The sequence below is a fragment of the Staurois parvus genome, unplaced genomic scaffold (genome assembly GCF_062004578.1).
Source record: "Staurois parvus isolate SC_StPar_1 unplaced genomic scaffold, SC_StPar_1.0 ptg000080l, whole genome shotgun sequence".
NCBI classification, from domain to species: domain Eukaryota; kingdom Metazoa; phylum Chordata; class Amphibia; order Anura; family Ranidae; genus Staurois; species Staurois parvus.
In genome coordinates this window covers 6,147,701-6,173,642 of record NW_028317876.1, presented here as the reverse complement: position 1 = coordinate 6,173,642, position 25,942 = coordinate 6,147,701, and the positions used below count along the sequence as shown (strand labels likewise).

At 42.9% G+C, this 25,942-nt stretch overlaps 3 protein-coding genes across 3 annotated transcripts in view; all 3 read left to right on the top strand.

Annotated features, from left to right (window-relative positions):
* Positions 1–2,799: 2,799 nt before the first annotated feature.
* On the top strand, positions 2,800–3,645 carry LOC149469174 (general transcription factor II-I repeat domain-containing protein 2-like). Its single transcript, XM_089669668.1, has one exon. The coding sequence runs from the start codon at positions 2,800–2,802 to the stop codon at positions 3,643–3,645; it is 846 nt and encodes a 281-aa protein (XP_089525794.1).
* A 96-nt stretch (positions 3,646–3,741) lies between these two features.
* Positions 3,742–4,623, top strand: LOC149469173 (general transcription factor II-I repeat domain-containing protein 2A-like). Its single transcript, XM_089669667.1, has one exon. The coding sequence runs from the start codon at positions 3,742–3,744 to the stop codon at positions 4,621–4,623; it is 882 nt and encodes a 293-aa protein (XP_089525793.1).
* Positions 4,624–12,924: 8,301 nt separating this feature from the next.
* The window catches only part of LOC149469172 (cilia-and flagella-associated protein 96-like), a 37,359-nt gene continuing 24,341 nt past the window's right edge, over positions 12,925–25,942 (top strand). The window contains exons 1-5 of the mRNA XM_089669600.1: positions 12,925–13,106; positions 15,833–15,966; positions 22,194–22,413; positions 24,907–25,044; positions 25,277–25,352. Coding sequence (XP_089525726.1) covers positions 15,870–15,966; positions 22,194–22,413; positions 24,907–25,044; positions 25,277–25,352 — 531 coding nt within the window. The 5' untranslated portion in view covers positions 12,925–13,106; positions 15,833–15,869. The remainder of the gene's footprint in view (positions 13,107–15,832; positions 15,967–22,193; positions 22,414–24,906; positions 25,045–25,276; positions 25,353–25,942) is intronic.

Genomic DNA, 25,942 nt, shown 5'->3' with positions numbered 1-25,942 from the left:
GTCACAAGGCCTGAGAAAGAAAATAATTTCTTTACAAAAGAAAGGTGAAGGCTACAAGATCAGCAAAGCTTTACTTATCAGTCAGAATACTGTAGCAAAAGTGATCCAAAAATTTAACAAAAGTGGAACGGCAACCATCTCACGGAGATGTCCAGGCCACCCACAGAAGTTAACACCTCGACAGGAGTGTCTTCTGATCAGAAGGGTTGAAGAAAATTGCCATGAAAGTTCACTGTAGTTAGCTAAAGAAGTAGAAAGCCAAACTGGGGTGATTGTTTCCCGTGACACAATATGGCATACACTGCAGAGGAATGGAATGCATTGGTGTCTTCCACGAAGGAAGCCTCTCCTAAAGCCTATGCACAAAAAAGCCTGCCTAGAATTTGCCAGGGCCCATGCTGAAAAAGAAGACGACTACTGGTACTCTGCAGTGATGGGACCAAGATAAATGTTTTTGGAACTGATGGCTTCAAAACTGTATGGCGTCACAAAGGTGAAAAGTACAGAAAAAAATGCATAGTGCCTACAGTGAAACGTGGTGGCAGTGTCCTTCTGTGGGTCTGCATGAGTGCTGCTGGTGTTGGGGAGCTGCATTTCATTGATGGTATCATGAGATTTTTATGAGATTTTGGAGCACTTCATGCTTCCTTCCTCAGACGAGCTTTATGGGGATGCTGACTTCATTTTCCAGCAGGACTTGGCACCTGCCCACACTGCCAAAAGCACCAAAACCTGGTTCAATGATCGTGGGATTACTGTGCTTGATTGGCCAACTCGCCTGACCTGAACCCCATAGAGAATCTATGGGGCATTGCCAAGAGAAAGATGAGAGACATGAGGCCGAACAATGCAGAAGATCTGAAGGCTGCTATTGAAGCATCCTGGTCTTCCATAACACCTCAGCAGTGCCACAGGCTGATAGCTTCCATGCCACGCCACATTGAGGCAGTAATTGCTGCAAAAGGGGCCCAAACCCAGTACTGAGTACATATGCATGCTTATACTTTTCAGAGGTCAGATATTGTTCTATGTACAATCCTTGTTTTATTGATCGCATGGAATATTCTAATTTTCTGAGATTGTGGATTTGGGGTTTTCATGAGCTGTAAGCCATAAAATCATCACAATGATGACAAATCACGGCTTGAACTATCTTGCTTTGCATGTAATGAGTCTATCTCATTTATTGGTTTCACCTTTCAAGTCGCATTACTGAAATAAATTAACGTTTGCACGATATTCTAATTTTTCAAGTTTCACCTGTGTGTATGTATATGTATATATATGTGTGTGTATATATATATATATATATATATATATAGTATTTCACAGAAGTGCGTACACCCCTCACATTTTTGTAAATACTTTATATCTTTTCATGTGACAACACTGGAGAAATTACACTTTGCTACAATGTAAAGTAGTGAGTATACAGCTTGTATAACAGTGTAAATTTACTGTCCCCTTAAAATAACTCAACACACAGCCGTTAATGTCTAAACGCTGGCAACAAAAGTGAGTACACCCCTAAGTGAAAATATCCAAATTGGGCCCCATTTGGCCATTTTCCCTCTCTGGTGTCCTGTGATTCGTTAGTGTTACAAGGTCTCAGGCGTGAATGGGGAGGGGAGCAGGTGTGTTAAATTTGGTGTTATCGCTCTCACTCTCTCATACTGGTCACTGGAAGTTCAACATGGCACCTCAAGGCAAAGAACTCTCTGAGGATCTGAAAAAAAGAATTGTTGCTCTACATAACGATGGTCTAGGCGGGCATGCGGCTCTTTTTCACCTTTGCTGCGGCTCCGGAGCACACTGTCCACCAGGTGACAGGCAATAGGGTTGCCGTAGCTACTAAACGTGGTTCAGCTCCGCCTCGCCACGAGTACAGTACCTGGTGACGTCAGGCCGCCTGTGTGCAAGAGGGAGGAGTGACAGAGCCGAAACCAGCGTGAGCTAGCGTTGCATGAGCGTGAAGAACACAGCACTGCGCGGGAGTGAAGAACAAAAAAAGGTAAGTTAATTTAACGTTTTCTATGAAAAGTAGTTCTGAGGGGGGTTAAAAAAATATTAATAGAAAAGTGACAATAATATAATAATATATTTATAATTTGGATTACATGGGGCCCTCATATTTACCTAAGGCTATGATTGTGATTATGACGATACACTGTGGCCCTGATTAACCCTTTGCTTACTGGGCCCTTAAACCCCCTTCATGACCAGAGCGCTTTTTGCGATTTGTCGCTGCGTCACTTTAACTAACAATTGCGTGATCGTGCGACGTTGTACCCAAACAAAATTGGCGTCCTTTTTTTCAAACAAATAGAGCTTTTTTTTGTGGTATTTGATCACCTCTGCGGTTTTTATTTTTTGCGCTATAAACCAAAAAAGAGCGACAATTTAGAAAAAAATAACATTTTTAAATAATTGTTTGCTATAATACATATCCAAAAAAATATTTAAAAAAATGTATTCATCAGTTTGGCCGATATGTATTTTTTTACTTGTTTTTGGTAAAAAAAAAAATCGCAAGCGTACATTGATTTGTTTGCGCACACATTGCCGCATCTGCTGATTTATGGCATTTTTATTCTTTTTTTTACCAGTAATGGCGGTGATCTGTGATTTTTAGCGGTACAGTGGTAGTGCGGCAGACATATCGAACAATTTTGACACAGGTTGCAGGGAAACGAGGGGAGGGGGTGGCTGGAACTTGAGGGGGGTGGGCATAGCAAATTTTGGCATGGGCCCTGTGATTTCTACTTACGTCGCTGTTTTCGACCCCCTGGTAGGTCAGCCATGGATAAAGGCAAGAAGAGAAAAATTTCTGAAGAAAACAGAGTGTTTAATGATACATGGACAGAATCATTTGCATTCTCTACTGACGAGATTGGTTTACCAGTATGCTTAATATGTGGTGAGAAATTAGCAAACCACAAAAAGTCCAATGTTGCAAGGCATTTCCAGAATAAACACACAGCCTTTGCTGAAAAATATCCAGATGGAGATGAGAGACGAAAAGCCGTTGCAGAACTTATGAGGAAGGTTAATATGAGCAAAAATAATTTCAAGAAGTGGGTGAAGTCTGCAAATTCCACAACATATGCTAGTTTTGTGGCCGCTCAGGAAATAGTCAAGCACGGGAAGCCCTTCACAGATGGAGAGTATATAAAAGAAACATTCATTAAGATTTCGGAACATCTATACATGGACTTCAAAAACAAGAATGAAATTGGACAGAAAATCAAAGACATGCCACTCTCTGCGAAGACTGTCAAAGACAGAACCCTAAAAATGGCAGAAAACATTAGCAAACAGCAAATTCAAGACATTAATTCAGCTGTGGCGTACTCCATCGCCTGTGATGAGTCCAAAGATAAAGGTGATATTGAACAAATAGCACTGCTCTGTCGTTATGTGAACTCTTTTGGGCCACAGGAAGAACTGATTGAGCTGATACCACTAAAAGACCAAACAAGGGGTGAGGATATCTGTAAGGCTGTTCTGGACTTTTTAACTGCTAAAAAAATAAACACCAAACACCTGGTCTCAGTGGCTACTGATGGGGCACCGAGTATGAGAGGTGCACGGAAGGGCTTTGTGGCTCTACTGCAGAAGGCGCTTGGTAGAACGCTGCTGTCATAACATTGCATCCTGCACCAAGAGGCATTATGTGCTCAAACATTTCCGCCAGAATGCACAAAAGTGATGGATGTGATAATTCAAATTGTTAATAAGATAATGGCAAAGGGTTTAAACCACCGCCAGTTCCGTTTGTTATTGGATGAAGTGGAAAGCATATATTCTGACCTCCTGCTCCACAACAAGGTTCGGTGGCTGTCCAGAGGCGAGGTGCTAAAACGCTTTGTCACATGTTTAGAAGAAGTAAAAACCTTCCTGGCCAGCAAAGAGCTCACCTTTGCTGAGCTGGAACAGCCAGAGTGGCTGGAAAAATTACATTTTATGGTAGACATGACAGCACATCTAAACACGCTAAATACAACCCTTCAGGGGAAAGGAGGCACAGCTCTGCACATGCTGGAAGAGGTTTTGGCTTTTGAGCGCAAGTTGACAGTGTTTATCAAAGATTTACAGAGAGGTACACTGTCTCACTTTCCCTCTTTGAGAGAGTTCAAACAAAGTCATGATACAATCAATTTGGAATATTTCAAGTCTGCAATCACCACAATGCAAAGTTCGTTTGGGAAACGATTCTGTGAGTTCAGAGAGGAAAAAAACACATTATCCTTCCCTGTCATTCCCCTGGCGATCGATCCATCCCTATTGAATATGACTGCATTTGCAGGTGTAAGTCAACCTGATCTTGAGATGGAATTGGCCGATATAGCCGACAAAGATATATGGGTGTCCAAGTTTAAATGCTTGACCGCTACTCTTGAGGATGTTGCCCGGCAGAAGGCCATTCTGGCACAGAATCATAAATGGAGTGATATTAAAAACCTTCCCAAACAGGACAAACTTGTATTTGAACCCTGGAATGCTATCCCCAACACTTATATAAACATGAAAAAGTATGCATTTGGAGTGCTTTCGATCTTCGGCTCCACATATGTATGTGAGCAGGTCTTCTCCAACATGAACTATATTAAAAACAAACATTGATCACGCCTCACAGATGACAGCTTGCAAGCCTGTGTGAAAATGAAGGTGACGCCTTACAGCCCTGATGTGCAGACACTGTGCACTGAGGTTCAGGAGAAAAAATCCCATTAACCAGATAAATTAAATATTTTAATTAGCTATTAATGTGCAAAAATATATTTTACATTGTTAAGTGAAAAAGTTCTTTTTTTCTTCAGATTGACAGCTAACTGCATGATCCTGTATAAAGCATTAAGGTAAGAAACAATATATGCAGTGTCGGATTTGTTTTAAATGTTGCAATGGTTTTGCGGCTCCCAGTCTTTTTTTCCCTTCGGAAACGGGTCCAAGTGGCTCTTTATGTCTTAAAGGTTGCAGACCCCTGGTCTAGGCTATAAGAAGATTGCCAAGACCCTGAAACTGAGCTGCAGCACGGTGGCCAAGACCATACAATGATTTAACACGACAGGTTCCACTCAGAACAGGCCTCGCCATGGTCGACCAAAGAAGTTGAGTGCACATGCTCAGCGTCATATCCAGAGGTTGTCTTTGGGAAAAGACGTATGAGTGCTGCCAGCATTGCTGCAGAGGTTGAAAGGGTGGGGGGTCAGCCTGTCAGTGCTCAGACCATACGCCACACACTGCATCAAATTGGTCTGCATGGCTGTCATCCCAGAAGGAAGTCTCTTCTAAAGATTATGCACAAGAAAGCCCGCAAACAGTTTGCTGAAGACAAGCAGACTAAGGACATGGATTACTGGAACCGTCCTGTATTCTGATGAGACCAAGATAAACTGATTTGGTTCAGATGGTGTCAAGCTTGTGTGGTGGCAACCAGGTGAGGAGTACAAAGACAAGTGTGTCTTGCCTACAGTCAAGCATGGTGGTGGGAGTGTCATGGTCTGGGGCTGCATGAGTGCTGCCGGCACTGGGGAGCTACAGTTCATTGAGGGAACCATGAATACCAACATGTACTGGAACATACTGAAGGAGAACATAATCTCCTCCCTTCGGAGACTGGGCAGCAGGGCAGTATTCCAACATAACCCCAAACACACCTCTAAGATGACCACTGCCTTGTTAAAGAAGCTGAGGGTAAAGGTGATGGACTGGCCAAGCATGTCTCCAGACCTAAACCCTATTGAGCATTTGTGGGGCATCCTCAAATGGAAGGTGGAAAAGCGCAAGGTCTCTAACATCCACCAGCTCCGTGATGTCATTATGGAGGAGTGGAAGAGGACTCCAGTGGCAACCTGTGAAGCTCTGGTGAACTCCATGCCCAAGAGGGTTAAGGCAGTGCTGGAAAATGGTGGCCACACAAAATATTGATACTTTGGGCCAAATTTGGACATTTTCACTTAGGGGTGTACTCACTTTTGTTGCCAGCAGTTTAGACATTAATGGCTGTGTGTTGAGTTATTTTGAGGGGACAGCAAATTTACACTGTTATATAAGCTGTATACGCACTACGTCACATTGTAGCAAAGTGTCAATTCTTCAGTGTTGTCACATGAAAAGATATAATAACATATTTACATAAATGTGAGGGGTGTACTCACTTCTGTGAGATAGTGTGTGTGTGTGTGTGTGTGTGTGTGTGTATATATATATATATACAAGTGAAAAAGTGTTGCACTGCGCAAACAATATTAATGATGTGAAAACAAACAAATAATATAAAGACAATTCCAAGGTAAGTCCAGCGTAAGTAAAAAGCGCTTCAAGAAATCCAGATGGAGAAGAGCATCTTCCTACTGGTGACTGCACCCAAAATCCCAGTGCTGTAAATCCTCAATGTAAATGCATCATTACAGTGAACATATAGATCCAGGTGGACCGTCACCTTCTTACATGGACCTGTGTAGGTAAACAGGTCAGATAGGCATCTCCCCTTTTAGTGGGGGTAACACATAGCTTTCTCCTCTGTGGGAAGTCCTCCCTTTTATATGCCACTGTGATCCTGCAATAGCACCTGATATCAATGCAGCTGGCTCTGTGGGTAAAGCTCAACAACCACAAAGATGACCATAGTACTATCCCTGATGAAGTCACGTTGTGCGTGAGGGTCCACCTGGATCTACAGTTGTGACCAAAATTATTCAACCCCCACTGAAATTGAGTGTTTTGGCCAGTTTGACATTGCTTTTGATCATTCAGTCATCTTGCTTACATTTACATTAAAGAGGCACTTGTAGGTCAGACAAATATAACATAACAGTTATAATGAAATAACCACAAATGTCTTTTCTGTGCTCACAGCATTATCAGTTTTATTCAACCCCCAAGTGACATTCAATCTTAGTACTTAGTACAGCATCCTTTTACAGTTATAACAGCTTTTAAACGTGAAGCATAGCTTGACACAAGTGTCTTGCAGCGATCTACGGGTATCTTCGCCCATTCTTCATGGGCAAAGGCCTCCAGTTCAGTCACATTCTTAGGCTTGCGCACTGCAACTGCTTTCTTTAAGTCCCACCAGAGGTTCTCAATCGGATTTAAGTCTGGTGACTGCGATGGCCACTCCAAAATGTTCCAGCCTTTCCTCTGCAACCATGCTCTAGTGGACTTGGAGGTATGCTTGGGATCATTGTCCTGTTGAAAGGTCCAACGTCTCCCAAGCCTCAGGTGTGTGACGGACTGCATCACGTTTCCATCCAATATCTCCTGGTACTGAAGAGAATTCATGGTACCTTGCACACGCTGAAGCTTCCCTGTACCTGCAGAAGCAAAACAGCCCCAAAGCATGATTGACCCTCCACCATGCTTCACAGTAGGCAAGGTGTTCTTTTCATCATAGGCCTTGTTCTTCCTCCTCCAAACATAGCGTTGATCCATGGGCCCAAACAGTTCTAATTTTGTTTCATCAGTCCACAGAACACTATCCCACAACTTTTGTGGTTTGTCCACATGGCTTTTGGCATACTGCAGTTGACTCTTCTTATTCTTTGGAGACAGCAAGGGGGTACGCCTGGGAGTTCTGGCACGGAGGCCTTCATTACGCAGTGTGCGTCTTATTGTCTGGGCTGAAACTTCTGTACCCACATCTGACAAATCTTTTCTCAGTTCCTCAGCAGTCACACGGGGACTTCTCTCCACTCTACGCTTCAGGTAGCGCACAGCAGTCGAAGTCAGCATCTTCTTTCTGCCACGACCAGGTAGCGTTTCAACAGTGCCCTTTGCCTTGAATTTGCGAATGATGCTTCCTAAGGTGTCTCTTGGTATGTTTAACATCTTTGCAATCTTCTTATAGCCATTGCCCTTCCTGTGAAGAGAAATCACCTCTTCTCTTGTCTTCCTGGACCATTCTCTTGCCTTCACCATGTTTGTAACCACACCAGTAAATGTCTAGAAGGAGCTGAGTATCACAGTCATTTTAAAGCTGCCTAATTGGTGCTTATTATGCTTGATTGCTGCTCGGTGACATCCACAGGTGTTTTCAATACCTGATGGAAAGCACCTGTATGAACCTCTGTTCTTCAGAGTGGTAGTCTTTAAGGGGTTGAATAATTGTGGCAATGAAGAAACCACATAAGAACCATTTACTACTGTATTACATAAACAATTGATGTCATTTTAGTTGCATTTGGGTAGTTACAACGTCCTTGTAGGATTTGATTCTGAATACAATTCCAAATGTACACTATAGTCCCTAAACCCCTTTACAGCATTGGGGGTTGAATAATTTTGGTCACAACTGTAGAAGGTAATGGCAGTGCACCTAAAAAAAAAAAAAAAAAAGCATATTAAAATAAAACATGGCACAGTAAAACACATCACACAGCTATAAATCCAGTCTAAGTCTGCATTTCATATTAGCACGGACTATTTGTAACTCTTCTCATCTAGCCTCTGAGAAAAACGTTTACACTTCATTCTTGAACATTTCTGAAAAGTTAATAACCCATGGCTCCCATTTTGTGTGGTGTACACATTTAAAACTTTCTGCAATTGCCAGGTTGTGCAAAAAAGATGATTCAATATGTGCCGGCTTTATTGTAAATTATAAGATAGCTATTAAAGTGGTATTAAACCTAAAAGTAAAAAAACAAAAAACAAGCTGACAGGCAGGGACTGACCGTGATGGCCTCTTCTGCCATAAATTCTTCCTCCTGCCTCGCAGCAGTAATGTACAGTGGTTTGAGTATGGGCAGCTTAGAGTATATTAAGGCACCTGATGTTCTGTACCATGGTGATGTGACTCCTGTGTGCACGAGCGGGAGTGACATCATCACGACTCGGCCATTCAAGTGGCCAAACAGAGCAAACCTGGAAAAAAGACTGGGTGAAGATGGAAGCGCCAGAGCACTGACAGCACTAATGCTAGTATGTGGTCTCTATACGAAAAATGACAAAATTTAGAAGCACTTTAAAGCGGAACTTCATTTTCTCAATCAGCATTGACTATTTTTAATCCTTATGCTGCTAGCTTTGGTACAGATAGGAAGGTATATTATATTTACTTATTTTAACCTTTTTTTTCATTTCTTCAGTTACTTCCTGGTTTCCATGCCTAGGCAAATGATGTAATACATCCCAGGAGTCTTTAGGAGGGGTTTGCTCAGTTAAGCACACCCCCCCCGTCTTGTAGTACCAGGAGTGGTCTGATTACTCAAACGCACAGATTTGTGCGCTATCTGGTTAGTGCATATTATATACACACCTATGAGCATGGGAATCACGGATACCTCACTTGCTGTTGGATGTCCACTATCACAACGTTGGGATGCATCAATATTGATTATTGATCACTATAAGCACATACTGCTGTTATTATATTGTACTTTTTGCATAATTTATAAAGACAAGTTTATATGTATATTAGTCTACATTGCATTTTATTTAGCGCTGCATTTTCTACATGATGTTTATTTGAAGGTTTTTAGGCTGTACCTTTATGCTAGCTGCTCACACTAATGTCCAAGCGCTCGTATTGACCCTCTATCGAGTTACATACACCCCCCCGTCTATTTGCCTGAGCTAAGGGCAGACTGACTCCAGGAAGTAAATGCTACATGAATCATCTGCCCTTACTCAATATGGCCACGACCAGAAATACTAGGAGGGTGTTTTTCAAAATGATTTTTTCAGTAAAAAAGTATGGAGACATGGATGGATGGGGAAGTTTGCTTTGAATGTTAAAAATGTATAAAATTGTGTTTTTGATTTGCAGTACTCAGGTACAGTGTACTTCCACTTTAAGGGCCTAATTACACCATATGAAGCGGGATGCATCCAAGTGCATAAACAGTCCAAAATAAATAGTTCACACCATTACAGTGGTCAAAAAAGTACAGCAAACTGCATGCCAATGCACTGCAATGCAGTGCACATAAACATCCCAGGAAGAAAAAGATGGAAGTGACCTCATAGGAAAAGTGAGCTTAAGAAAAATGCACTGCAAATGACAATAAAAAAACATGCATCAAATGTACGTCACTTCACATGCAAAAACGCACAGTAAACACGCAGTTTCTGGTGTGATGGGCCCTTATATGGCTTATATGGACTGATGTAATTATGCACAATACGTTCATAGGTTTGGTTTTTCAACCAGGGTACCTGGGCACCCTGGGGTGCCTTCTGGGTCCTTCAGGGGTGCCTAGCCAAAATGCCTAAAATTTGCTCCAAATTGGCCAAAAAATTTGTACAAGCCAGTGGGTGCATCGAGCCTGCTTTTTTGTTACACGCAGGTTTTCATTGTGCACCATGATGATTTTTGGCACTGTGCAGACCAGCTGCCAGTGCCCTAACAACCGCTGACATCATTGGTTGATAAGGAGGACATGCAAAGCATCCCTATTTGACCCCCTGCACCTCTCTGTCAGCACTGAGGTCACATTAGCTGCATGGGGGAGAGATAATTAAATGCTGAAATACTATTCAGTACTAATGTGAAAAAGTGTATTTGCTTTGAAAGAACAAATCCCCTCTAATGTTGGGTGTCCTATGTGTGTGGATGCTGCTGCGTTATGTAAAACTACTAGTTTATTCCATTTCACAAGGGGTGCCTTGACTGGAAGGAGGTTGAGAAACACTGGTATGGAGGATGTGTGGATACTTTGTATGAAAATAGTCGTTTGATACACTGAGTTGTTTCTAGTTTGGGAGTGACACTGATACATTTAGCACACTGTGTATTTAGATATCTCACCTGTGATTTTACAACACTACAGCTGACAATCGAAGGGTGGATAAAGTGTTTCCAAACCCACCACAGTAAAATCAGTCTGTATATGCAGTAAATCATGCTTGCTTAGAAAAGCACCTCCCCTCCCACTCTTAAGGCCCCTTTTACATGGAGATCCCGATATGGTCCGCCTGCCCGTTTTCCAGGTGGACCTGATTTGACCTCTATTCTCCTCTATGGAGCAGCGGGTGTAAACGGACATGTGTCCATTTATACCCACCGACATCCAATCCAATCTAATAAAAACCGACGGATGGGGATTCATTACTCTTCCGTCCATCAGATCCAATGGAATGACACTCGGATGAAAACAGACAGGCAGACCATTTCCATCCGACCACCCATAGAGGACAGCAGGCTGTGTCTGTGTCCGCTCTGCAGCAGAGTGGACAGGGACCTGTCATCCGCGTGCTCAGTGGAGAGATCCCCCGCTGAGCAAGCGGATCCACTGACGGGTCCACCATGTGTGAAAGGGGCCTGAACAGTGGGGTAGACCACATGGACATTACTCTTAGATATGAGCAGATTATTTTTCAACATTGGGGATGCCCAACGAAGTTTAATAAAGTGTGGGGTAACAGCTTGGACATCCACCGGTAGACCTGGTTATGGATAGACTGTTTGGCTGACATTTCATCATGCATTCCTACTACATTTTCCTTGTGTATTTGTAAGGATATTTGTTGGACCATGTAACTGCTGCATCTATGCCTTGAGTTATTTTCAGACACTGCATTGTAAGATCTGCAATGTTTGGTCTTTTTCTGTAAACATGACCTTTGTCTCAATAAAACCTTTTTTCTTGCTTGCTATTCTCATTGTGAAGCCTAAATGGTTAATCCTCTGCATTGTGTAAAAATTATGTTTGATCCTGTCTTCTCAAATCCTCCCCTTCTTCTACTGCCCCCCCCCCCCCCCCCTTCCCATCTGCTAATAGAACAGAGCCTTGGGGACAAGCTGTACATGTTCAGTTTGGTGTGTATAGCTAGAGTTTTTATTTTTTTGGGAGGGTACGTGTGATCAGCACAGAGCCAATCAGCATTGTCCAGACAGGGGTTATTCAGAGGTCATGCAGCCTCATAGGACAATCAGGGGAAAATGAAAACTCCTCCTACAACCTTTAACCAGTGCTCTGCTGGACACTGATAGAAGTCACAAGACTGCTACTGTATTTACTGCTGATGAGAAAAGGTATTTAGCAGTTTATATTTACTAAAATAATTTCCATGTTGTGTGTACTGCGGGAGGCCAGATATAGTGAATGCAGGGTCCTGGGTTTAGTAACACTTCAAGGGTCCTTTCAGATGGGCGTTCTGTTTTTTCATCAACTCAGTCACGGTTATTCGACAAAAAAAACGGATCAGTTTACATATTCTCATCCGTTTACATCCGTTATTCATCCATTTACATCCGTTTTTCGTCAGTTCAGGGGTTTCTTCTGTTCAAAAGAACGGATGCGGACATTAACAGATGTAAACGGATGATCATCCATTTACATCCACTAGTCCATAGAAATACATGGGTGTCCGTTCTTCATCTGTAAACGGACATACGGAACGCCCGTGTGAAAGAGGCCTAAGGGAAGAGCTGCACTGAGCAAGATATACTGCATGTTCAATAAAGTGTGATGAAGGAGGTGATTTGTAGATCTCATTCTTCATCCCAGTGACAGTTCTCTCCTGGCTGCTGGTTCTGAGTTACTGACTCAAAGCCTTGAAGCCAGAGGCCCCCAGGGCCAGTAAATATCATCTGCGGAGTGAGGAGTGCTCCAGGTGTTCCTCTCCATGATGATTACACTCACCATGTCGCCGACCTCTCCTCTCTGTAGTCCAGCCGCACACAACGCCGATTCCTCTCTTTCCTCCAATCACATCACTCCGCACACAGCACGTGTCACTCACCAGGCCCAGAGGTGACTATCTCGCGTCTGATTGGTTAAACGTTCCCTGGAACCTCCCATCCTTTCCGACAACCTCGCTACACATACGAGTGTAAGACTACAAGTCCCGGCATGCACTTTTCCAGAGAAAACCAATCACAGACGGGCGCTACCAAGGTTGACAAAGAGGGAGATATAAATACACGTTTGCCATGTTATCGGCCGAAGGTGCACCACAGATCCACAATGAGAGTTGGGAAAAGTTGTACTGAGATGGCTACGAGTCTTATTTTTATATAGAAATGTTCGATTGGCTCTGACATTCTGATTGGCCGTGAGCAGCTCTCACTAAGAAAGAGCTGGTCTGCAGCCATGGCAACCATAGCTAACAGCAGGAGTCAGCAAGAGAACACCTGAAGAGGGAGCCAGAGGCAGCAGGTAGAGTTAGTCAATGGGGGGACAGGGAGGTTCTACTGGGGGGGCTCATACACTGCCATGGAGCAGGCACACTATTCTGGGGTCCCTATATCTACATAGCATGGTCCACCTTCATCCTCAGCGCTGAAGAGTCTACATCCAGATGAATGAAGAGTGAACAGTGCAGCACTGAGATCCAGGACTTCACTACTGGACTGACAAGCACAGCCCCTGCTCTGATCACTGAGCATATTTATTAGGAAAACACGCCAAGAACAGGAATAGTCTGACTGATACAGAAGTCATTGGCATGCAAGCTTTAAGGCAATGAGGCCCCCTAGTTGGTGCCAACCTGTGCTGTGTCTGTGCAGGGGATGGCAACAGGTTCTTCTTAAAGCCCAACGCCAGGGACAGGACAGATGCTCCTTTGTGGTGGGGCTGCACCAGCACTGCAGGGGTTAAATGGTCATTTATGTCTAATGGACCAGCAGAAGTTCTTCTGCTTACCCAATCCTCTGCTCCCCCAGCACCTGGTGGACCATCTTTTGGCACCTTCATGTCCTGTGCACTGCTATGGGCTCTGCATTGGACTTGATGACGTCAGAGGTCTTGTGACCAACCGAGCATAGGGGAGCAGAGGCTCTAGCAACACAAGACATTGGCTAAGTAAAACAGCATCCCATGTCAGCTCTAAGCCCAGGAACTGAGCAGTCACATGACTGCTGATCGCTCTGTTCTCAGTCTTCTCGGAGTGGACAGCAGTGAATGTCAGCCACCACTCTCCACTCTGGCACTCACTGGAGCGCCAGACAGGAGAGGGGGCGGGAGCATTTGGTTTTGGTTTTTAGCTGAATGCCAGCTGTCAATCAGGCAGCTGGGTAGATCCCGACAATATTGTCAGGATCCTTTCCAGAGCCTGGAGCTGCTCTGTGATGTCAGCTGATAGCAAGTGACAGGAGTGTAAATGTAAGTGTGCTCCTGTGACCCACAAGAGAAGTATGACCAGAAAGGCTTTGGTCATACTTCTATTTGAACCTTTGCAGGACAGAGGATATTCCCACTTCAAGGGAGCATTTTACTTTCCCTGGAGTTCAGTCTTAAAGATGAATTGCAGGTGCATCACCGCCCTGCTGCTCTACATGGTCCATTCAGAGTATACTTTGAATTCATTTAGAGGATGCAAAGCATTCTCTGAATGGCTCTCATGCTGAGCAGCCGGCCTCCTGTGTTTACAGTGCAGCAGAGCAGACACTCGGCATTGGACTCAGAAGTAAGTGGAGATCCCTGGTCCCTGGAGTGTCTATTTCAGTGATTTCCAGCTTCCACAGGGATTGGCCTGGTATGTCATATACATAATTACATTGGTGCCAGCTGGCCCAATGTAACAATGTATAAAATATCCATACCTCAAATTCTTACTAAAGGCTGAACTCCAGGAATGATCTTTTTTATTAACTTCATTGGTTACATTTAATCCTACATATCTCACATTCGGAGAGCTGCTAGGGATGCTTGGTGATTGGAATAACACTTTCACCTGGGGGCAGGGAAAAAGTCTTCAACCCTGTGTAAGCTCTACCTAGTTCTGACTCAGAGCTTACACAGAGCTCCCTTCCTTTTTTCTGGTGGCTGATTGATTCAGCTTGACTACATCTATACTTCATATGTTTCTGCTGGGGATGCAGAAATTCAGTACAGCAGCCTGTGCTATATGCTGGTCTCTTCCAGGTGCTGGAGTGACTTGCCATCTGTATACTGAACACAGTAACTTGCTCAACACCTCTGCCATTCAGTGTACATCTTGTATTATTTTTAGTGAAATCAAGGTATTCTCTGACTGGATGAGGCAGAGAGCAGGGGTGAATGACACCACAATCTCCACCTCAACCAATCAGAGAAGGTCTTAGATGTTCTCTGAATGGCAGAGGTGCCGAGCGAGTGACCCCCTGTGTTCAGTAGACAGATGGCAAGTCACTCCAGCAGTACCCAGAAGAGATCAGCACTGACTGTATTTAGTTCATTCTACTGCAGTAAATTTCTGTATCCCCAGTGGCCCTCCTGATTTGAGATACGGAGTATTAGATGTAACCAAGCTGAACCAATCCGCCACTAGGAATAAGGAAGGAAGCTCTGTGTAAGCTCGGAGTCAGAGCTAGTAAGAGCTTACACAGGGCTGAGGACTCTCTCTCCGCCCCAAGGTGAAAGTGTTAAGCCAAACATCAGCGCTGTCACAGAGGATGCAGAGTGATTCGCATGTTCCTCTACACCCGGAAGTACCAAGTATTTTCTTCATTTACTCCTGCCAACTAAGCGATGTGGTTGGGAAGTGAACAGTAAATATTTATCACTGAGGAGGGGTAGACAATGGCTGCAGAGACCACAGTAAGTGTGGACCTACCCGGGCAGCAGACTAGCAGGAACTTCAGTCTGCCATACCCCCACCCTTCCCAACTAAGCAAGCTGTAAAATACCACTTCAAGCAGACCCCAGATTCCCAGTGTGTGTGCTGTAGTACATGTTGTGGCAGCACAGAGAATGTGTCACCTCTGCAGCCGTCACTCACCCGCCTTACTCATTAAACAACGACACCTACACTTGTTAGTTAGTGTTAATAATGCATAGTCCTCTAGTATGTGCCTAATAAATAATTCTTGTCTGTACTCACACAGCATTTTCACTGATTTGTTGTGACAGCAAATAATTTATTGGTTTCTTGCAGCTTATATAAAAATATTATTCTGATTTAGGTCACAGCATAGCGTGCCATATCTGCATTGCGCAACAATGCCTTTAGACGGAAAAACCGATATGGATCGGATTGGTCTATTCCATGAGATGGGCTATATCAGTATTGGGGACAAATATGTCACTCCTGCCTCTAGTAAGTATTTTTCAGCAAGGATTCTTCACCACATCAGAGAGCAGTAGAAAGGTATTTTATTATGGTGTATGCTTGAAAATATCAAATGTGTACATATAAAATGAGGCAGATCAGGTACAGTGTAGGATGCTCTCTCTTTCCTTCACTCTCCATGTATGACTGTGTTGGAGATATTCCCACACTAGTTGTCACAGTGACTAGGCCATTCAGAAAGTAAAAGAAAATCTACAACCAGGAAAGCTACAGCAATAAAAAGCAGAGAGGACTTCTAGCCTTCCCCTGCTCTACTGATAAAAAGTATATTTACTTCTGTGCTGCTGTTGGAGATTTTGTCTCACTTCCTATCTGGTAAAAACATTGTCACCATGACAGTAGAGCTTCATCGTTGTATTAAAAACCAAACAAATACATTTTGACTACATATACTTTAGTTCTAATGCCAAACTCCAGCACAAAATAACAAGATAAAATTTAATAACCCATTAAAATTATATTTTTATTCTCCAAAATGAATCCATACTCATCCACTACTTTCTGGCCCCATAATCTATTTTTCATGAAAATGTTTCTTACTGTGTTTTTCTGCCTCCTTGTAACATCTTCATTGGGTTCCTGAACCACTCCTTTTTTAGTTGTGGTCATGTGCACTGCTCTATGTACATTACAAATCCCATAGTCCTTAATCCATTTAGTAAGCGAGCAAGAGAGGGTGGCCACGATCCTGCACACAGTTCGACCATGGAGAACAGACATAGCCACCCTCTAACAGGAAGTCAGATCTGAGCAGCAAAAAAAAAAAGAATCTGGAAATTTGAGGAGACTGAGAGCAATAGAAGGTACTTTTTTGAGTAAAATTAGAAATAGTAAATTTTTTTTTTTAGTTTTGGATAGAGCAAGCAGGGATGTTTGATTCCTATCGCCCGATGCCTGGGACATGTAGTTCCGGGCGTCGGGCAGGTCGTTTTTTTCTACCTTAGCTCTGATGTGAGCAAGCAGTGGGCTCACTTGTCAGGTGGAAGCATTCGGGTGGCAGTGCTGCTGCCCGATTGTTTCCACACAGTGCCAGTATCTCGCCCGCCATAAAGTCTACCGGGCTACGCTTGCCCATCTGCTCATCGCCTTCGGCTAGAGGGGAGGGAGGAGAGCGGACACGTCCCCTCCCCTTCTTCTCATGACCCGGAAGTAACGTTATGATGTCACTTTCGGGTCCCTGTTGAGAGATTCCAGGCCATGGAAGCCGGGAAAAAATGTAATGCGGTGCGATGTGCACCGTATTACATTCAGTGGAGCACAGGGGAGACATGCAGGGTCTTTTGGACCCTGGATGCCTCAATAAAAAGAACCTGGCACCAAAAAATCATCACATGGCCTATGTGATGAAAAAAAAAGTAAAAAGAAACAAAGTTATTTCTTAATTGTAAAAAATAAAAGTTACACCCAAGCACATACCATCCCCCCACAAAAAAAAATTGAGGCCCCCCCCACCCCCACATATACGAACGTACAAACGTTAAAGCACACGCTAGGGCGCCTACGCATGAAAACATCCATTGCGATACACATGTCACATATCGCTGCACACGCTAGAATGAGAGCAATAATTCTAGCACCAGACCTCTTCCGTAACACTAAACTGCTGACCTATAAGGAGCTTTAAATGCGTCACCTATAGAAAATTGAGGGTACTGAAGTTCGTCGCCATTTAACAAGTGGGCACAAATTTAAGGTTTGACAAGTTGGATATCTATTTACTCAGTGCAACCTCATCTTTTATATTTTACAAAAAATAGGGTAATTTATTGCTTTTTTGTTCCCTAAAATTAACTTGTATTTTTTACTGAAATTTTGTGGTAATATCATGCAACATAAAAAAATACAACTTTTATTCTCTAGGGTCTCTGCTTTCAGAAAATATATAGTGTTTGGGGGTTTTATGTAATCTTCAGGCCTAAAATTATTTTTTATACTTGTGCAAAAAATGCAAACATGGCTCTGGCAGCGAAAAAAAATATCTGGACAAGTAGATTGTCATGAGGGACAAGTAGATTGGGGCACCGATTTAGTCCCTGGACAAGTAGTTATTTTAAAAAAATTCCACACCCCGGTAAGGGAGGTATTATAAACCGTCAATTTATTTTTTGCTATCTTTGTCCCATTGGAGAGATTTACCTTCACTTCCTGTCCCATAGCCAAAGCAAGAAGTGAGAGGAAATCCCTGCAAATTAAGGAAATTCCTTGGGGACCTCAAGTCACCAGAACTAGTGTCCCCATTGGAAAATTTCCCCTCTATTACTTTACTGGGGACAACCCAAAATTGGAGGGTTCTTTTACTTTCACTTTCAAAAGAAGAGTAAACAGGACATATAGAGAGGGTGAATCTCCCTAATGGGGCACAGACAACAATAAAAACTGGCAGGCATTCTAATAAAAACTAATCTAAAACTAAAATAAAAGTTTTGCCTTTAGTTATACTTTAACCTCTTTATGCCAACGGTACGCAAATATGTGGCTGGGCCTTGACGCCTAGTGGCCGCATATTTGCGTACCATTTGCAAACAAACGTGTTGAGAGTGCACACCCTGCGCTCTCTCAGCACATGTCGGTGTCCGACAGAAAGGTTCCGATCTCTCCTTGCGATGGGGACCTTTCCGATCATTTGACTGCTGTGACAGCCAATCACGGCGGTTACATGACCCTAAACCCCGCCTCCCGGCATCAGAAACCCCTTAAAGGGCCAGGAGGCGCCAGCGTGAAGGGGTTAAGAATACATACTTCAATAGAGTTTGATGTCAATTTTAAATATGAAATAGCAAGACACAAATTTACAACAATTCAGCTCAAGGCCTTCAGATGGCCAACATTTAATCTACTTGAACCCAGGCACTCCCCCTCCTACCCTCATCTACCCCCCAGCCTGTGATTGGACAGTGAAAGAAGATGAGGAGAGTACAATGAGGAGCTCATCTTTCTGCCACTCTGCATTCTTATCTTATCAGCAGCTTTAAAGGTTTAGCTCACCTTTTTTAAAAAAAATTAATAGGTAAACTAACACCCTACACCCTCCCAATCCCTGCTGCACTTACCTTCATCAGTGATTAGCTGTCCACGCAGCTTTTGCAGCAGACCAGAGATTTGAAATCCCCACTCTTCTTCTCCTTCTTTGGAAGGACTTCTGGGACAGCTCAGAGCAGCTCTGATTGGTCAGCACCGGCACGTGACCACTTTGACCAATCAGAATCACTCTCTTCTGTTCCAGAAACCCTACAGGAAGAAGGGAAAGAAAAGCTGGAATTCCAAACCACTGGACCGCTTCACCAGCTGCATGGGCACTGACCGCTAATCACGAAGGTAAGTGCAGTGGGGAGGGTGTAGGGCAGGGCTTGAAATTTCCACTCGCCAGCGTTTCCCCCAGCGCCGTCTTGCTGAGCAGGCTTGGAGCTCAGGCCGGATCTGTCATTGGCACTGGGAGCCGTCAGACTGCTCAATAGCTGAGCGCAGTGAGCGGAGTGTGTGCTGTGCTCTCTGCCTCCCCCTAGAGTGCAGTACTCGGCTCTGTGAGTGAACAACGAAGTACTGCAACTTTTTATGGGGGGGTAGTGGTGTGTGTGTGTTTGTGTGTGTCTGTGTATGCATGTACATGTGTCTGTGTGTATGTACATGTGTGTATCTGTACATGTGTCTGCGTGTATGTACTTGTGTGTGTGTGCATGTACGTGTGTGTGTGTGTTTGTGTGTATGTACATACACGTGTCTGTGTGTATATACATGTGTATTTCTGTGTATGTACATGTATCTGTGTGTATGCATGTCTGTACGTGCCTGTGTGTGTATACATGTGTCTGTATGTGTGTGTACATGTGTCTCTGGGCGTGTGTGTAAATGTTTCTGTGTGTGTATGTACATGTCTGTGTGTGTGTGTGTACAGGTGTCTCTGTTTGTGTGTGTTTGTTGGTGGCGATTAACTCTTAAGACCTGGCTAGTAGCTCAGGACTTGAAATTTTAAGCCCTGGTGTAGGGTATTAGTTCATCTTTTCATATTTTTTTTCTGAAAAGGTGAACTAAAGGTGGCCATAGACGGTTCAAATCTCGCCCGGTTCAGCAGAGACCGGCCAAGATTCAAACCGTGTATGGGCAGGCTGAATGTACCCAAGTTGATTGGTAGATCAACAAGCCTGTCAGATTTTACATGCGATTATTAGCCACTAGCAGTAATCACTGTTGTGTTGATGGGGCAAATTAAGCGATTTTCTTTCCTGCAACCTGTTGTTGCAGGAAAGAAAGTCGCTTCATTTACGGCCATCTTCGCACTTTAAGTTAATGGTTGGTTTAGTCAGTCTCTATTACTGAAAAATAATGTGTTGTATGTGTACCGTGCACAGGTCATGGATTATTTTCTTTAAAACTCCAGTAATTGGGATATTCACTTACATGCATGCATGCAAACAAAGTAGCCCTTTTGGAAGGGGGTATTTGCAAACATTTCTGAGGGAGCAGTCCCTACAGTCACTGTGCTATCTGAAACATGAACTTTATTTTGGTTGGAATTTTCTTTTAAATCCTGACATTCTATGTGCTCGGCTCTGCATATCCTCTGTTACAATATGATTTGTTAGTCTGGTTCCCAGGTCTCTTGGTGGACTACAAAACACCCCCCTCTATGGTATAGAGAAGAGGTGAGGGTGAGGTGTTCTGTGGTCTTAGCACACATCCTGTTCTATACTGAAAACACTGCTCCTCCTTAGATACAGTACAGTGAATGAGCATTGTCACCTTAGGACAGGAAGTGTCTAAAAACTTGTAATCTGCAACGTATGACCTTTTCATTTTTTTGTTCTGGGGTTTAGATATACTTTAAAGTTTAAAGCAGTTGTAAAAGCTAAATGTTTTTTACCTTCATGCATTTTATGTATGAAGGTAAAAAACCTTCTGTGTGCTACTTACCTGAGCCTGATCTTCATCCAGTGCTGTGCAGGGGAGCCTTGGCTGTCCCAGGACCCCCTCTCCTCATTGGCTGAGACAGCAGCAGGAGCCATTGGCTCCCACTGCTGTCAATCACAGCCAGTAAGCCAATGAGGAGAGAGTGGGAGGCAGGGTCAAGCTGCAGCTCTATATGTCTTTATGGATGCATAGAGCTGAGCTCGGGAGAGAGCATGCACCACCGCCCCCGTAGCAAGTGGCTTTCTATTGGGGACACTGGTCAAGGGGAAGGAGCCAGAAGAGCTGGCGGCGGACCCGAGAAGAAGAGTATCGGGGGTGCTCTGTGCAAAACTATTGAACAGAGCAGGTAATTATGACATGTTTGTTATTTTTTTTTTAAACTGAACCTTTACTACCACTTTAACTAAGGAAAAAAATTTTTTTTTTTGTTTTGATAGAGCAAGGGAGAGCTATAATATATAGTTATGGGTTTTTTTGCCATCTGTATTCCTTTGTGGAGATTTCTCTACACTTCTAGTCCCATAGCCAAAAAAGGAAGGAAATTCCTCCAAAGTGAGGGAATCCCCAGTTGTCATCAGAACTAGTGTCCCCTTGGAAGATTTCCCCTGTTCCTATTCTGGTAACAATCCAAAATTTGGGATGCTCTTGGATTTTCATTCTTGGTGTTAACTGTAAATGGGACAAGTAAAGAGGGTGAATCTCCTCAATGGGCCACACATGGCAATAAAAACTGACAGGTGTTCAAATCCCTCTCCACTCTGTTATGCTTTAATGATAAAAAGTGTTTTTTTTTCTGGTAAATTACACAGTTGCAGTATATTGTGATATGCTAGGAATGTATTCATAAAAAATATTAATATATTTTGCTGCAACAAGCAAATTATTAGAGAATAAGTTAAGCTGTATTCTGGTTTTAAAAAACATAAGATATTTACTGCATCCAACAGAAGATCCCTTTCACCCTTGACCAGGACTGCAATATCAGATGTCTCCAGTGTTTCTGCAAGTGTAACCTTGCATTGCTGTACCTGTACAACAAATTGTCAATGCTGTTAGATAGAATTAGTGAGCCAAAGCAATATAAATAACAGTAGGATGACACTAATGCTAATGCTTAAGCCTTCTATGTTAAACAGCAATGTGTAATGCAGGGGTTCACATTTCTGTTAAGGCTGAAAACCTCTGAGCTTAATAGGAAAGAAATTGTTGAGTCTTACCAAAATATACAATTTTTGTTGTGTTATATTATTCATATGCAGAACTCAAGTATAATGTGTATGTTATTCCAGGGCCATTTAATGAAGCCGCAAGTAAAAACAGACAAATGCTTCCCGGTGGTTCCAAGTCCATGGCTAACACCTTGGCAGGATACTTTGATGCTCAGTTCAAACGTACATTTGAAGGTGAAGCTTATTCAGATCCCCTGAAACAAAGAAGGCAGTATATTATGCAGCAGAACAAGAAGAACTTGGGAAAAGCATTCCTCCCAGCTAATGGGGAAAAAAAGCCGTAAGTAGTGAATCCTTTAATTTAGGAAGATCATGCTAGGTCACCAACATTTTGTGTGCATTTCAGTTTTATAGTCCATCCAAGCATTCAGTCAAAATTTTCCAATGTGGATTAGACAAATTGAAAGCAGAATCTGCTACAGATTGTATTTATTCAAGAGGCCCTATCAAAAGGTTGTGTAATATGTGAAAAGTGGACACTATGGTGTTTATTTACTAAAGTTGGAGAGTGTAAAATCAGGCTCACTTCTGAATAGAAACCAATCAGCTTCTAATCTCGGCTTGTTTACCACTTGGTAACCGCGCTATAGCTGAATGACGGCTACAGCGCAGTTACCCAGTTCTGGGAGGGCGTCATATGACGTCCTCCTAGAACGCGCCCTCTCGCACGCCCCCAGGGGTGCGCACCCGGCGATCTCCGTGATCCTACGGACACAGCTGATCACGTGATGAGGTAAAAGGCCAATCACAGCGACCTTTTATCACGTGATCAGCTGTGTCCAATGACACAGCAGATCACGGAGGAAATACAGTTGCCAGTTATCGGCAGCACTTTCCTTACGCTGTCACAGCATGAGGAAAGTACCGGCGATAACCGGCAGCTGTCACATAGGAGATTGGCCCTGCAGTGCCATCCAGCAGTGCCCACCAGTGCCACCTATCAGTGCCCAGTAGTGCCGCCTAGCAGTGCCACCAGTCGGTGCTGCCAATCAGAACTGTCTGTGGCGTCAGTCAGCGCCACCCGTCAGTGTCGTCCATTAGTGATTATCATTGCTGCATATCAGTGCCACCTCATCAGTGCATCCTATCAGTGCCCATCAGTACTGCCTATCCATGCCATCTCATCAGTGCCCAGTGCTGCCTATCAGTGCCCATCAGTGTTGCTTATCTGTGCAGCCTTATCAATGCACATCAGTGAAGGAGAAAATGTACCTGTTTGCAAAATTCTATAATAGAAACAAAGAAATTGTTTGCTCTTTTTTTTGTTTATAATGCAAAAAATAAAACACCCATTGGCGATTAAATACCACCAAAAGAAAGCTCTATTTGTGTGAAAAAAAATGATAAAAATTTCATATGGGTACAGTGTTGTATGACAGCGCAATTGTCATTCAAAGTGCAACAGGGCTGAAAATTGGCCTGAGCACGAAGGGGGGTATAAGTGCCCAGTAGGTATGTGGTTAATTAAGCTTTGTCAATAAAACCTGGAAGCTGATTGGTTTCTATACAAAAATGAGCCTGATTTTTCATTTTCCAGCTTTAGTAAATAAATCTCAGTTTGTCACTCTACCAGCAGAAATACATGTATGGTACAATATTAACCTGTCTATGGCCGAAATAACACATATATGTAGCATCCAGGAAGTGAGTTTCTTCCTGGGTGCCACATATATGCACTCCTACGTTTTGCGCTGGATGTGCACTTGATCGAGTATTCCCAGTACAGAAACTGAGCTGTTACCGACTGCTCCGGTTGGCAGCTGGCAGAACCTGCTCCAGATCACTGTGATTAGCTAATTAAAGTGATTGGTACTGTAAAGTCCTGTCCCAGTGTTTCTTCTCCTCTGTGGGAAAGAAGGTCTGTTGAAAATAAATAAATATGACCCTAAACAGGGCTGAATCAAGTTTAGGGAGTGTTAGTATCAGTGTACGTGGCAGTTAGTGGCAGGGTTAGGGTTATTGTGTTTAGGCAAGGTCAAAAAACCCCAACAAAATGCATACTATTCTTTGTTGGCTGTACTACGGGACCAAAAACCACATTATGCACACACTTGTGGTCTCGCTGTGATCACCAGGCGTAAGAGAATTTATTTTGTGGATTTTTTTGGTGGTGAAACATGGCAATAGCCAAAAAATAGTATTATTGTTATTATTATTATACAGGATTTATATAACACCAACAGCTTGCACAGCGCTTTACAAAATTAAGGCAGAGATTACAGTTACAGCACAATTTGGTACAAGAGGAATCTGAGGGCCCTCCTCAGTAGATACAGCTAAATTAAAAAAAAAATGTTTTACTATTTTGGGCCAGTTGTACTTTAATAATAAAACAAAGTCAGGAGATATTTAATAACATTAAGCACACAATCTAAGCACAATCAGTCCTGATAAAAAAAATAGGCACAATCCACCTTGACACACCAAGTAGTTGCAATGAGATGCAAAGTTTTACTAACACACGTCAAAGTTGTATAATTGGGTTTGGGCATTAAGGTTTGTTTTGATTTTGGTCCTGAGGAAGTTAGGAAAAAGAAGATGAAAGGATGTTAAACCACTGGAAACAGGCTCATGAAAATTAATAGACATATGAAAGAAACTTGAACTGAATGAAAAAAATAAATCATATCCATTTATTTATATCACAACTTTATGATTTTGTTCTGTAGTCTACAGAGCATTGTTTTGCTGTGCATGTATTATTATAGTTTTCATAGAAAGCATGTATGTGAAAGTAATGTGGTAATCATACAATCTTCTCCCTCTTTTTTAGATCTGGTCTGGGTGGCTTTTATGGAACTTTGAGTGGTCCAGTTCCAGCTTTTAGTGCAGAATTAAAACCAAGGAAGGCATATACTGCACCAGGGAAGAACATCTATTCCAACCCTCCCAAGATGGGTACAGGATATGGGTAAGGTATTACATACAGTGGTGACAAAAACAGGATCTACAATAACCAGAGCAAAATTGGAACGGTAACCTATAGTAATTACATTTAATCTTTAGGATCATGCAGGGAATCTAATTTGGCAATTGAAAGCATAACTACTACATATATGATCTTGTTCTTGTAAATCAGGCCCTGTATTTTTTACTGCAGGCTGCTTTACTGTGCATTGAAATTACGGATTGCCTTTTCACAGGTATCCAAACCTCACTATAGGTAAACAGTACCCATATACTTCTGATGACTATGACAGATCAAGAGAACTGATGAAGGTTAGTACACTCTAACATACTCTGTTTCTCCCTAGCTAGGCGTCCTCCCCCAGTCTTTTCTATTTGTTGTATTGCATTTTTTGTAAAAGATATTCCATCAAACCATAGCATGCAGCAGGCAAAACCGGCCTTTGGAGCAGCACTCCATTAGCAGAATGCTGTGGCTTCAAGGGGGCCTCTTCTTTTCTTGTTAAACTTTTTTCTGCACTAAGTGGCCAGATATGTAGCTCCTGAATAAGAAAGTCACCTTCTTGGTTCTGCTTCAAATGTCATCTCTTCCTCAGTGGACAGCGAATCAGCATCTTCATCCAGTGAGATGGGAGCAAAAGTATTTATGCTAAACCAGGAACTAACCAAGTTATCTTTTGTGTATGTGTATCATAAAAATGGTCAGTCAGCATTATAAATCCCTTGGCAGCCAAAACAGTAAATCAAGAATTCAGGACTTTACTATTACTACAGTCTGCAGGGGCAGCAAGCTGCATTTTTGTAATTTTCAGTTCTAGCAGTGACGGTACTTTTTGCTTAAGGTTTGGTATATGCATTTGTTTCTAGCTTACAGCATGTGGATGAAGCTGGGAAAGTGGGTT

Excerpts from the sequence above, each read along its gene's own strand:
- LOC149469174 (XM_089669668.1), top strand. The coding sequence starts at position 2,800 with ATGGATAAAGGCAAGAAGAGAAAAATTTCTGAAGAAAACAGAGTGTTT.
- LOC149469173 (XM_089669667.1), top strand. The coding sequence starts at position 3,742 with ATGGCAAAGGGTTTAAACCACCGCCAGTTCCGTTTGTTATTGGATGAA.